Source organism: Siniperca chuatsi, linkage group LG23 (genome assembly GCF_020085105.1).
Source record: "Siniperca chuatsi isolate FFG_IHB_CAS linkage group LG23, ASM2008510v1, whole genome shotgun sequence".
Classification (NCBI taxonomy): Eukaryota; Metazoa; Chordata; class Actinopteri; order Centrarchiformes; family Sinipercidae; genus Siniperca; species Siniperca chuatsi.
The window spans coordinates 15,379,885-15,392,236 of record NC_058064.1 but is presented as its reverse complement, the minus strand read 5'-3'; the positions used below and the strand labels follow the sequence as shown (position 1 = coordinate 15,392,236).

Here is a 12,352-nt window from a genome sequence, read left to right as displayed (position 1 = left end):
CACTTGTAACGCACTAACGTCTGTGGTAAATTAGTCTCGCAGACACAGCTTTCTGCTGTTGGCTGGCTAAGAGCTATGTTGCTAACAGCGGCTAACAGTTGAGCAATTTACCCACACCGCAGTCACAGAGTTGTTCCTAATTATACAGTAACAATTTTATATTATAGGGTAGCTCTGGTCTCACAGCAAATGAAAGTCATTCTAATCACACTTAGTCGCAGTATTATAGCGCTAGCTGATATTGTTTTGGGTAATAAGAAGCATGGCTAGCTTGACAGCCAATTACGAATTAGCTCATTAATTTACATTCTCTCTTCTTCACTTCCTCAGCATTCAGCATGTGTATGGCGCACAACATCCACCTTTCGACCCGCTCCTTCATGCAAAGTAAGTAAAATGTACTTCGTCATTGTAGGTAAATGCCTTTTGATCTTGTTTGAGGAGTTTGGGCAAGTGTTGCTCTTTTGCTTATTTAAGTTTCCGTGCTGATTTTAACCGTTTGCTTCAGTTGCCAAACTACATGAAACCATAGCTGAAGTTGACTTTTTTGGCCCTCCTCTATATTTGCTCCCAAATATCTTGCTGTTATGGGGTATTTATTCTGCATGAAACAGTGGATGAAAATATCTCCTCTAATCATGGAAGATCCCATCAGTTTTCATTAATCAAATTATGTTTTGACAAACAACCAGGTTTATCTGGTGTGTATTAGATCAAAGTGTTCTCCTTCTCTTCCTCTTCAAATGGGAGGTGAATGTTTTTCTATTTGCAAAGTTAATATTGCCTTGATGACCGGCAGTACCAACCTTATAGATGATCACACAAGACCTTTATTAGACTTTTAGTCCCTTGGTAAAAATCAGAGGACATAAACAGAAGTCAGGACTTAATTCACTAGTTTAGAGTTCTTATAGTTTTATTCCATCTCAGTTCATGACAGGGTCCCCCCCCTTAGTAAAAAGTTACGTTGGTTACATACAATCAGCCAGATCGGGCCAGTGCTCACAAAACAAAACAAAAGTTTAATTTAAGTAATTTTCCAGACATTGCTTCGTGAGCGACGTTTGCTCTACTCTCAGCTACTTCGCTCTGCTCTGCTTGTGACTGTCATTTCAGTTGTATTGTAATTAACAAATATCATGTTCTAAAGATGTCTGTGTGAACTTTTGTATTCAATAAAGTGGGGAAAAAAGTTGATTAAAAAACCCAACTTTATTTCCTTCCATTTCACCGGCGTAAACACACACACACTGGCATTGTAGTCGCCATACAGGACAGCGTTCAGGCACACAAATTATATTTCAAACAGGGCCAATTTAGTTCAGGCCAGTAGATTCTTGACCCACTTGCCCAACCAGGCTAGTGGCAAAAAGCATTGTTGTTGGACCCTGCATGAGTGCTATTAGAGAGTGATTATTTGGCAGAAGACATTCAAACAACAACACACAACACAAAAATCTTAAAAGGTGGCTAACCAGCCCCTCACAGAAGATAGAAAACTGCTGTGGCATGGATTGATACTGTAAACATGTTTACATACTTTTAGCCACATCCCAATCAGGAATGTGGAAGGGTTTGTTTTGACAGCTGACACCAGACATCAGCTGTGACATCATGGACTGGGATGTGGCCATAATTGCAACATGCTTAAATGAAATTGCATATATTGGGTCTTGCAGTATAATTCTGGTAACCTTTTGTCTGCACTCTATGGCCCCTATCGCCCATCCTGTTCTGCAGTGTCAGTGGAAATGAACCTACCAAAAATGTAGTTGTTAGATGGCTGGGTGAACAGCTTAAAGGAAATAAGGCACACTTTTAGTTTACTTAAACTTATTTGTAAAGCCTGTAATCATGTCCAGTACAAATGGATTATGTTACATGATCTAAGAATTCAAATGGAAGTTGGAAAATATGTCATTATTTCAGGACTACAGGGTACCTACACAGTTCTGGGGTGAGTGAAAATATGTGAGTGAATGAATGTTTGATTGAATTTATTAATTAATAAGAAAAAGACTGGATTATACAGTAAATATTTTATTTACAGCTAAAAAATATCAAAGAAACTATAGTATCTTGAAATATAAATTGTAAAAAACATTTTTTATGAACCATAATAATTAACTTTTTTGACTTTTCAGACTCTACCTATCTCATTTTACACACACACACACACACACACACACAGATACAAACAGCCTATTATTCTGTAATAATCCTTTTATTTCTTCTGACTGATGTTTAATCATGTAGATTTCCACAGAGGGTTACATTTAATTTTCTTGTTTTTTGTCAGGGTATATGTTCAGACACTCTCTTTTCTTCTAATTTTTGATGGAAGCTAATATGGACAAGTCTCTCTCTTTATTATGGTAATCCTAGTCTTTGTAAGAAATCAGAGCACCCCCCAAAACGGGAAAGGTTGAGTTTAATTGAATTCTCTTTTTCCATTGCATTTCTTGTTCCCACTGAATTAAATAGTGTCCTTGCAGAACAAAGACAGCACCTCAGTAAAATTTTGTCTTTTGAACATGGCCAGATTCAGTCTTATTTGGTGTTAGAGACCTGCTTTTGATTCAAGTGTTTAAGATTAAGAGTCTGTGTGTGTAGAGGTGGTGACTCACACACCTGTGTGTTTGATTGTGATCATTCTGTGTTATTAACAGTAATTCTTTCAAAATCCAATGTCAGTGTGTAAAATATGGATATTTTACTGACTTTGTTTAGGCCAAATGTTAATTTTTTAATTGTTAAGTTGTTCTTTTATTTCTTTGCCCACCTTTCAGTTTCAAAATGATTCACTTCTCATCTCTGTCCTTTTTTCCCTTATCTTCGCTGTGGTTATTTACTTTATCTCCCTCTCCTTTTCTTTCCTTTCCTGCCTGTTCGCCTCTTGTGTTTTTTTACCTTTCCTACACCCCACCCCCACTCTCTCTTACCTTTTCTCTCAATTTCTTTAATCTTAATCTCTTTCCCTTATCTTCTCTGTTGTCATGGCCCCGTCTTTGTCCTCCAGCCTGATTAAAGCAGGCAACAAGCCTCCTCCGGCCACACCAGGCAAGCCCAAGAAGGCTACCACCTTCCAGGAGTTTGAGAGCATCACGAGTGATGCCTGGGATGTTGGCGATGATGACGACGAGTTGCTGGCCATGGCTGCACAGAACCTTAATATCGAGGTGGTCATGGAGACAGCCAATAAGGTGAAAAACCAGATGCAGTGGCAGATGCAAACAATTAAGCCTGATGCATGTTTTTTCTGCCACAGAGGCTTGGTCAAAGGACAGGTGCTCAACACTAACGACATAGTTCATTGTGGAGTCTTGTCAGTCCATTAAAAATCATTTTCATGTATGTTAGCACCTTTCAAACAGCCTCCTGTTCCACTACATTTTCAACTGCATAGAGAAAAGCATGTTTTCCTGACAGTATAATCATAAACAGTTGCTAAAGATCACATTGTTCTTATAAAAATGTCAGTAAAGGGCTTTTGGAAGGTTTAAAATGAAATTTAGGTGACTAAAAGTACTGTGTTGTGTGTAAGACGTACTTTGTCGCTTTTAAGATAGGTGACTACCAAAGGATTTGATACACCTTCAGACAACGGTGACACGACTTGTTTTTCTGTCGACTGAACAGGTGATCGAGAATCACAGCAAGCAGCAGGAGAGACAGAGGCTGGATGACACAACAGAGCTGGAACAGAGAGAAGAGGACACGCAGGAGGAGGTGGCAGAGGACGAGGAGGACGACGAGGAAGATGAGGAGGACAGGGTGGGGGAAGGAGAGATCACCAGCCCAGAGGTGTCGTTTGCCTCACAGAGCAGCTCTTACACTGATGGCCGCCTAGTGAAGTCCCACAGCGAAGCTCCAATTGGGTCACCTAAAGGTTAGTGAACACCACTGCTCGGTGTCCACAAAGTTTTCTTGCTCACCTGCATACTAAAAGCTAGACTGCTCTTACTTTTAGTCCACCGGTGTCATGGAATATTTTAAAAAGACACACTGAAACCCCTCTATAACTGGAAGACGGTTCTCAACAATTGCCCCATACCTGCCTGTAAGTTTTACCTGAGAACTATAAACCAGGTGTTCGGCCAATGTATCCTGTATAATTTAGGGTTGAAAAGCATAGGAAATGTCACCATATTAACTTTTAATGCTATGCCATGAATGGAATAGAATACATTAACATATCAAGGATATAAGGATTTTAGTAATCAACTTATTCACAACAAGTGAACAACTTACAGTGTTCTTTGTCTGCATCATTTTTTGTGTGTGTGTTTTATTAACTGTGGTCTCACAGCTGCTTTGTGTCACCACATTCAAATAGTATCAAGTTTCAACAGAACCTCCCAGCATCCAAACATGCAGAGAAATGAGGAGAAAATATTTGGCAGATGTTATCTCTCTGTAGAGCAGTGTTACTGATAGACTGCCAGTGTTGTGCTTTGATTGGACTTGCTTGTGGTTTAGACAGTGAGCACAGGGCTCAGCATTGACACAGTTTCAGAACATGCAAAGACGTAAGCCTTCATCACTCTCAGATTTTTGTTAAAAGATAGTAGGAAGTGTTCCTTGTGAAAGTTGTTTTTGAATATTGGGGGGTAGTTATGTCAGACTACCCTAGTCCTCTCTCTCACAGTCAGATTAAAACAAAGCAAGAGAAGGAATACGCTGTATTGAAGAGATTTTCATAGTAATCCCTGAGGCATCTGTTTCTGGCCCTTCCTCTTCACTTACTTTCCTCTACTCTTTATATATAAACATCAGATGACAGTAGAAAGTGACACCTTGCCTCTTACTCCACTTCAGTGTGGGTCTGTTTCCCCTGAGCACCTTGTTTTAACCCTGCCTGTCTGCCCGGTGGTCTGCTATTCTGTCTGTTGCTGTGTTTAGATACAGATAACATAAGAAGCCCTTTGCCTTCAGGCGATTCCCCTTATCTCCTCAGAGAAGACAATGCACAGGCTTGCATGCACTGCTACGTCATGTACAGGGATATACAAGACGACACCTTTTGCACTTCTAGTGAGCATATTGCAAAAACACTGAAGCTTATATACCAACCTTAACACGCTGTACTTGGCAGGTGGGCAAACAAGTTGACATGCACAGTTACAGTAAGGCTGACTGCTGGTTTGCTGTGTCTCGTTTTATTGTGGATTTGATTTTCCTCTATTTCTTGGTCTTTTTCTCTTCTCTTCCTGTGTGTGCAAGATAAAAAAAAAAAAAAAAACAACTTTATTTATAGAGCACTTATCAAAACAAAGTGCTTCACAACAAGAAAAATAAAATAACACAGTGAATGATGAAATATAAAGAAATAAAACACATGAAATACAGAAAAGCAATAAAATAAACAGTAAAATAAACAGCCAGTTCACGTAAAATCAGGATATGCTTTCAGATAAAAATGTGTTTTGAGACGAGATTTAAACGAAGACACTGACTCAGACAATCTAATTTCTTCGGGCAAGTTGTTCCAGAGCCTCGGGGCCCTGATAGCAAAAGCTCTGTCCCCCTTAGTTTTCATCCTGGACTCCTGGACAGGAGACCCCTGCCCGAAGATCTCAAACTACGTGAAGGTTCATAAGGGATTACAAGGTCTAAAATATAATATGGGGCCAGGCCATGAAGAGCCTTAAAGGTAATCAACAAGATCTTAAAATCAATCCTAAAACCAACAGGGAGCCAGTGTAAAGAGGCTAAAACAGGTGTTATGTGGTCATACTTCTTGGTCCTGGTTAACAGCCTAGCAGCTGAGTTTTGTACAGTCTGCAGTCGTGTCAGAGCTTTTTGATTAAGACAAGTAAACAGGCTGTTACAATAATCAAGGCGTGAGGAGATAAAAGCATGCACAACAGTTTCTGCATCACTAAGATTTAAAATAGATCGTATTTTTGCAATGTTTCTGAGGTGATAGAAGCATGATTGGACAAGCTTAGTGATATGTTGCTCAAAAATTGCTATCAAACAGGACACCAAGATTTCGTGCAACAGGCTTGATATGTTGTGACAGGTTACCAGTGGATGGCAGTATTTGTTTAGTGATGTGTTGGGGCCCAATAACAAGGATTTCAGTTTTATTTGAGTTGAGCTGAAGAAAATTTATCGACATCCAATTTTTTATGTCAGACAGGCAGTCCTGCAGAGAACTCAGCATACTAAGGTCAGTGGGCTTGACAGGGCGGTACAACTGTGTGTCATCCGCATAACAATGAAAAGAAATACCATGTCTGCGGATTACATCACCCAAGGGAAGCATGTATAAGGAGAACAATATTGGTCCCAGAATTGAACCTTGAGGCACACCATACTTGATATGGGAAAAGGATGACTTGAAGTTATTAATGCTAACACAGAATTTCCTATTGGACAGGTAAGATGCGAACCAGTCTAGTGCAGTTCCAGATATGCCCACCCAGTGCCTCAGTCTGTCTAAAAGAATGCCATGATCAATTGTATCAAAGGCAGCACTTATGTCCAACAGCACAAGAATTGAACACATGCCTGCGTCTGCATTCATTAAAAGGTCATTAGTGACTTTGAGAAGGGCTGTCTCAGTGCTGTGGTGTTGACGAAAGCCAGATTGGAACTTTTCAAAGGTATTATTGTTTTCCACAGCAGCAAGGAGCTGCTTAGATACAAGTTTTTCGAGAATCTTCGAAATAAAAGGCAATTTGGATATTGGGCGGTAGTTATCCAGGAGGGTGGGATCAAGCCCAGGTTTTTTTTAAGACTGGCTGGACACAAGCTGTTTTAAAGAAATCAGGGACGCAGCCAGTAGACAGCGAGCTGTTAAAAATAATTTGTAAAAGGGGCGCAATACAATCCATAACTTCCAATAGAAACCTAGTTGGGATTTTGTCCAGAGGGCTGGAGGATACTCTCATAAGAGACATGATGTCTGCGAGTTCGGGCAGAGTAACAGCAGAAAAATTGCTCAAAGAATCCCTGAGCGGGTGATCCACATCTAAAAAGGCAGGATTGGGGGTAATAACAGATCTTATTAACTCCACCATTCCAGCAAAGTGCAAAAGAAACTTTTCACAATCAGCATCACACTCAGCAGGGGCACAAGGAGAGGCAGGGTTAACTAACTGATCCACAGTCTTAAACAGGAATCTGGGGTTGTGCTGATGGGCAGAGATAAGTGCAGAGAAATGGCATGTTCTTGCATCCTTCACCATCCTATTATAAAGGCGTAATAACTCTTTCATGGCCACAAAGTGGACCTGGAGACGTGATTTCTTCCATCTGCGTTCTGCTCTTCTGCAATTCTTTTTACAGCTTTGAATACTGTCATTTAACCATGGCTGTTTTCTAGTCTTTGAGTTTTGTCTATTTTTAAGAGGAGCTATGAGATCTAAGGTTGAAGAACACTGGTAGTTAAAATAATCAACCAAATCGTTGGTGTTGGAGGAATCGGAAACACACTGCCCGGAGGATTGAACCGTGTACAGAATTTTAAGGCACTATGCTCATTAAGGACGCGTACTGTACTTAGAGCGGGATAAGACAGAACTGGCAGCCTCTAATTCACAATTGAAAACAATGCATAGGTGATCAGATACAAACATGTCCCTGGTTTCCACAGATGGGGTTTTCAGGCCCAAAGTAAAGACTAGGTCTAAGGTGTGGCCACGGGAATGAGTTTGGCCAGACACATGTTGTTGTAAGTTGAAAGAGTTAGTGATATTTAAAAATCAGCAGCAAGGGCATTAGAGGAGTCATCAACGTGAATATTAAAGTCACCACAAAGAACAATTCTATCATAATTTAACACAAGACTGGATAAAAACTCAGGGAGTTCCAACAAGAAGGAGCCAGCTGGTTTAGGGGGGCGATATATAATAGCAAATATGACTGGGAGGGGGCCACCAAGTTTAAACATGAGCACTTCAAAGGAGGAAAAATCATTGCAAGCTATGAGGTCACACTTAAAATGCTTCCTATAGACAGTAACAAGGCCCCCACCTCGACCACAGACCCTAGGGCAACTAAAGCAGTCATAATCGGGAGGCCACAATTCAGCCAGCTGACTGTGATCACCAGGATGTAGCCAGGATTCAGTTAAAAACATAAAGTCTAACTCAGTGGAAGAGATAAAGTCATTTAAAATAAACGTTTTGTTAGAGAGGGATCTTACATTCAGGAGAGCCATCTTAAAAAGTCTGTGCTGGTTCAGATTTGATGTTGAGACTGGAGGTCGGGTTCTGGCCCGGATCTTTATTAAGTTATTATTGTCGCTGTGTCGGTTGTGTCTGTTTCGCACTAAGGACCTGTCCGAAATTACCACAGGAATGTTAAAGGTGGCACTAGAGGCAGCCGGGCTCCATATAGCAGCACTATGATCAGTCCACAAGGGGGCGGTAGTGACAGCAGAGAGTACGTGGCTGTTTATTGTGGGCAGAGTAGAGGAAGAAGAAGAGCGAGGGCAAACAGGTGATGTAAATAGTCAACTACGTGAGGAGGACAGCACAGCGTGCTGCAGGTTAGATGACAGCAAGGAATAGCGTGAATGCACTTATCCCAGTCTAATTAGATAATGGCACACAGCATGGCTTTAATTAGTGAGGCCCAGACTATCTCCATATACTTATATATTATATACTCATACTCACTGTCCATCCTGCTACCCAGCATCTTAAAAAGCAAGGGACACACTCACACAGAGAAGCTAGTGTGTACTTTCATGTATGTATTTTTTCCTTCCTTTTTTGTAATAATTATTGCAGTATACTGTGACTGACAAGTGAACATTACTAACTTCCACTAACTTGGCCTTTTCTTTTATAGCCCTTTTAAAAGTTAAAAGTTATTAAATAGACTATAAAAAGGGCTTATTGTTAAAATCACACGAAAGGTTCCACTACAATGAAGCTTCCGCCGGCTTTAATAATCTTTTTTAATTTTTGTAAGTGCAAATAAAGCAGTTGAGAACAGATTTGTAGCTTTTTATTTGTTCTTGTAAAAACCAAAAAGGATATTAAAATAGGCAGCAGGCCAGTTATCTTAATTGCTGTGGAGTGTTTGTGTGACTCTACACGCAGTAGATGTGTTGTGGTTTGAGAAATGTTGGCAGTACTGTTCACAGGAAGCTTTATGAACTTTTGCGTCGTGTTCAGTGTGACAAAAGGAGCATCCCTCTTCACATTGAAGTCATGACCTCACCAGCTTGTTCATAACTTGTCTGTGTGGTGCCACTGTTTCGTTCTGCGTTCTGTCTTTTTTTTCTTTTTTTAAGCACATCTGGGGGAACATGTGGCCCTCAGCAGACTGAATGAATGTGTTTGTCTACCCGTTATAAAGGATTCACAGTTGAATCAGAAATTATGCAACAACAACAACTGCTGCCATCTTGGAGGCTCATTGCAAAACAAGCCACTGACAGTAACTACATTCATCACCACCTTGCTTACTTTGTGTAATACACTTTTGACTCGAAAAATAATCGCTCACTTAACTTGAAAATGCAGTTCTTTAATTTTGCTTTGGTAACTAGCTAACTATTCAGCAAGCTAACATGGGACGCTGCTGTGCACAGTAGTTACTGTGCAGCTACTAATTACTGTTCTTTGCATTGTGTCATCTTGCTACTGCTCAAGTTAAAGCCTAGTGTAGGCCATGAACATTTTTCCCTCCACAGGAAGAGGCTAATCAGAGTTTAACAGAGCAATACAAAAACTGTCCTCCAAACAGAATCAAGAGAAAGCTCTGTTCAGAGGAAGCTGGACTCAATAATGTTGGGCCTTTTGGAATGTCATGTAGACTTGGTTTAAAAGTCAATACATTTTGTAAATACATGTGTTTTGGGTGAAGTTTACTATTTAAAATTTTTAGCCATGGGTCCAGGGATGGCACTGGCGGTTTGTCAGTTGTTTAGCCAGTCGATCCACCACTTTGGTCCAGGCTGACATATGTCAACAATTGTTAGATGGTTTGCTATGAAATTTTGGTCCCCAGGGGATGAATCTTACTGACTTTGGTCATCCCCTGACTTTTCTGTCAGCGCCACCATGAGATTGGCATATGGTCTTGAATGAAATGTCTCCACAACTATTGGATGGATTGGTGACCCTTTAACTTTTCATCTAGCTCCGTCATCAGGTCAAAATTTACTTTTGTTTATGACCAAAAATCAGCAAAACTAATGACATTTCCATCAGCCTCAGCTGTACTTTGTGTTGACTGGTAATTAGCAAATGTTAGCATGCTGACATGCTAAACTAAGATGGTGAACATGGTGAACTTTATACTTGCTAAACATCATCAGCATGTTAGCGTTGTCATTGTGAGCATGTTAGCATGCTGATGTTAGCATTTGTCTCAAAGCACTGCTGTGCCTAAGTACAGCCTCATAGATCTGCTAGCAAGGCTTAGTTTTGTTTTGCTGGGTTTTACAAAAGAACTTTAAAATCAGAAGTTAACAGCGGTTTTAAGAAGAGCAAATTCTATGGTTAGCTTGATAACTTACAAGCGGATACTATGTAAACAGGAAATCGTCAGTCTCCAACATTGCATTGTTTACATATACTGTATTTACAGATGTTCTCATCAGTTTGGCAAAAAGCTTTAGGCCTTCAACATGGCCACAAGATACTGTGCTACATCATCTGAAAGCCCCCCATTTTTTGTCAGTGTGTGTTTAGGTAACTCATTGCCCTGTCTCAACTCTTTATCCTCCCACCAGATGCAGCAGGTGAGCATGCAGCCCTCCACAGACAACGGTCTCTGCCCCATCGGCCACCCGTCATCCCACTTGTGGCTCGGATGGCTGACCAGAACACATCTGGCACCCCGGCCATGACCGAGAGGGAAGCATCCCGTCTTGATAAATTCAAACAGTTGTTGGCTGGGCCCAACACAGATCTGGGTAAGAGATACTCATCCAAAAGTCTCAGAGTATCTATCAGTTTGTGTTACAGTGTGCACTCTTGCACAGTCCACTTGTCTTACTATTGCTCTGTCTCGCTCTACATTTCTCAGCTTTTGTCTAGTTTTGCCTTTTTCTTTTTGCTTTCTAAGCTCTTTCACTTTCCTTGCGCTCTTTTGCTTCTTGCTCTTAGTTTGCTCACTCTGTCTGCCAGCTGTGCTGTGCTTTTAACGATGCTGTAAGTGGGAAAGTCATCCAGCCATCTGGACATGCAGATTACAAGGGGAAAAAATACCACCAACAACAAAAGCAAATGACAGGCCTTTGTTCTAACCAAACGACAGGCCTTTATTGTTTATCCAACCCCAGAGACTTTGCTACCACTGCCACCCCACTGGCCATGAAATCCTTGCAGACCTCCCTCTTTACAGTTGACTTTGTGTCCTCTGAAACTAACTTTTGGCAACTGCTACACACTAACTTGTTGAAGTAGATTAACTACATCAAAGTGGTTGCAATGTTGAATTTGAAGATCTAGCCAGTGACCAATCTATATCTTACAAACAGAATGTTGTGAGATGAAATGCTTACGCTTGCCGTTAAAGAGCAGTAGCTGCCGTGAATCTCCATCATAATCTATAAGCCTTGTTCATGCTGTCTTTCTTGTACTCGAGTCCCTGAATTCTCAGGACAGAGGATTTGTGCAGGCTGTGACCAAACAAAAATACTGCTTTAAATTGAAGTTTGAAGTGTGTTCTCATGACCTCAGTCAGTTTTGGCAAAAACGCAGAGACTGAGAAAAAAAATTGGAGTTGTGTGGATTATTAGAGGAGGATGCACTGTTAAAGTCTTGGTAAAATCTCTGTTAAAAGCCCTCTTTCGTTCATATCTGCTCTGTGTTAACATTAAGTATGTACATCTATAAATGTTTTTTGTGTGTTTATGCTGCATTATGTGTGTATATGTGTGTGTTGAGTGTGCCTGACACAACAGAGAATGAAGTGAGACCAAAGGAGAGAATTAAAAAAGTGTGTTGCTTAGCAAGAGAATGGGTTATGTGCCTGTCTAAATACCCTAAATATGCTAAATTCAAAAAGAGTGTGTCAGAGATATTTCAGTGCAGAAATGACACAGTTTAAATACCGTAGCCTCAATTCTCAAATGGTGGCTGTGGTCTTAATTTACCACAACTGAAGAGGCTACCAGGCATTAATTTGAGACAGGCTATTATTAGAAACAAGCCTTTTATTCAGATTTCTCCTCTTTCATAAGTATACTTTATCATGTTTTAGTAATAATCTTCTCAGTTTTCTAATCTGTTCCATTTCTGCAGTTTGCTGTAAATGCAAACTCACCACTTTCTCTATCTATTTCACATTATAAGCCGTACAGTGATTCAGAAGGCATAATCCCGTTACTGGAAGACTTTGATTGGCCGACTGATGCTGGATTTTTGAAGCAGATATAGAT

At 40.4% G+C, this 12,352-nt stretch overlaps 1 protein-coding gene across 6 annotated transcripts in view; it reads left to right on the top strand.

Moving 5' to 3' along the window:
- The window catches only part of tbc1d22a (TBC1 domain family, member 22a), a 124,890-nt gene that overhangs the window by 386 nt on the left and 112,152 nt on the right, over window positions 1–12,352 (top strand). For all 6 annotated transcript variants that reach the window (XM_044185330.1, XM_044185328.1, XM_044185325.1 and 3 more), the window contains exons 2-5: window positions 331–387; window positions 3,020–3,203; window positions 3,640–3,889; window positions 10,700–10,882. In XM_044185330.1, the coding sequence (XP_044041265.1) occupies window positions 331–387; window positions 3,020–3,203; window positions 3,640–3,889; window positions 10,700–10,882 (674 nt within the window). The remainder of the gene's footprint in view (window positions 1–330; window positions 388–3,019; window positions 3,204–3,639; window positions 3,890–10,699; window positions 10,883–12,352) is intronic.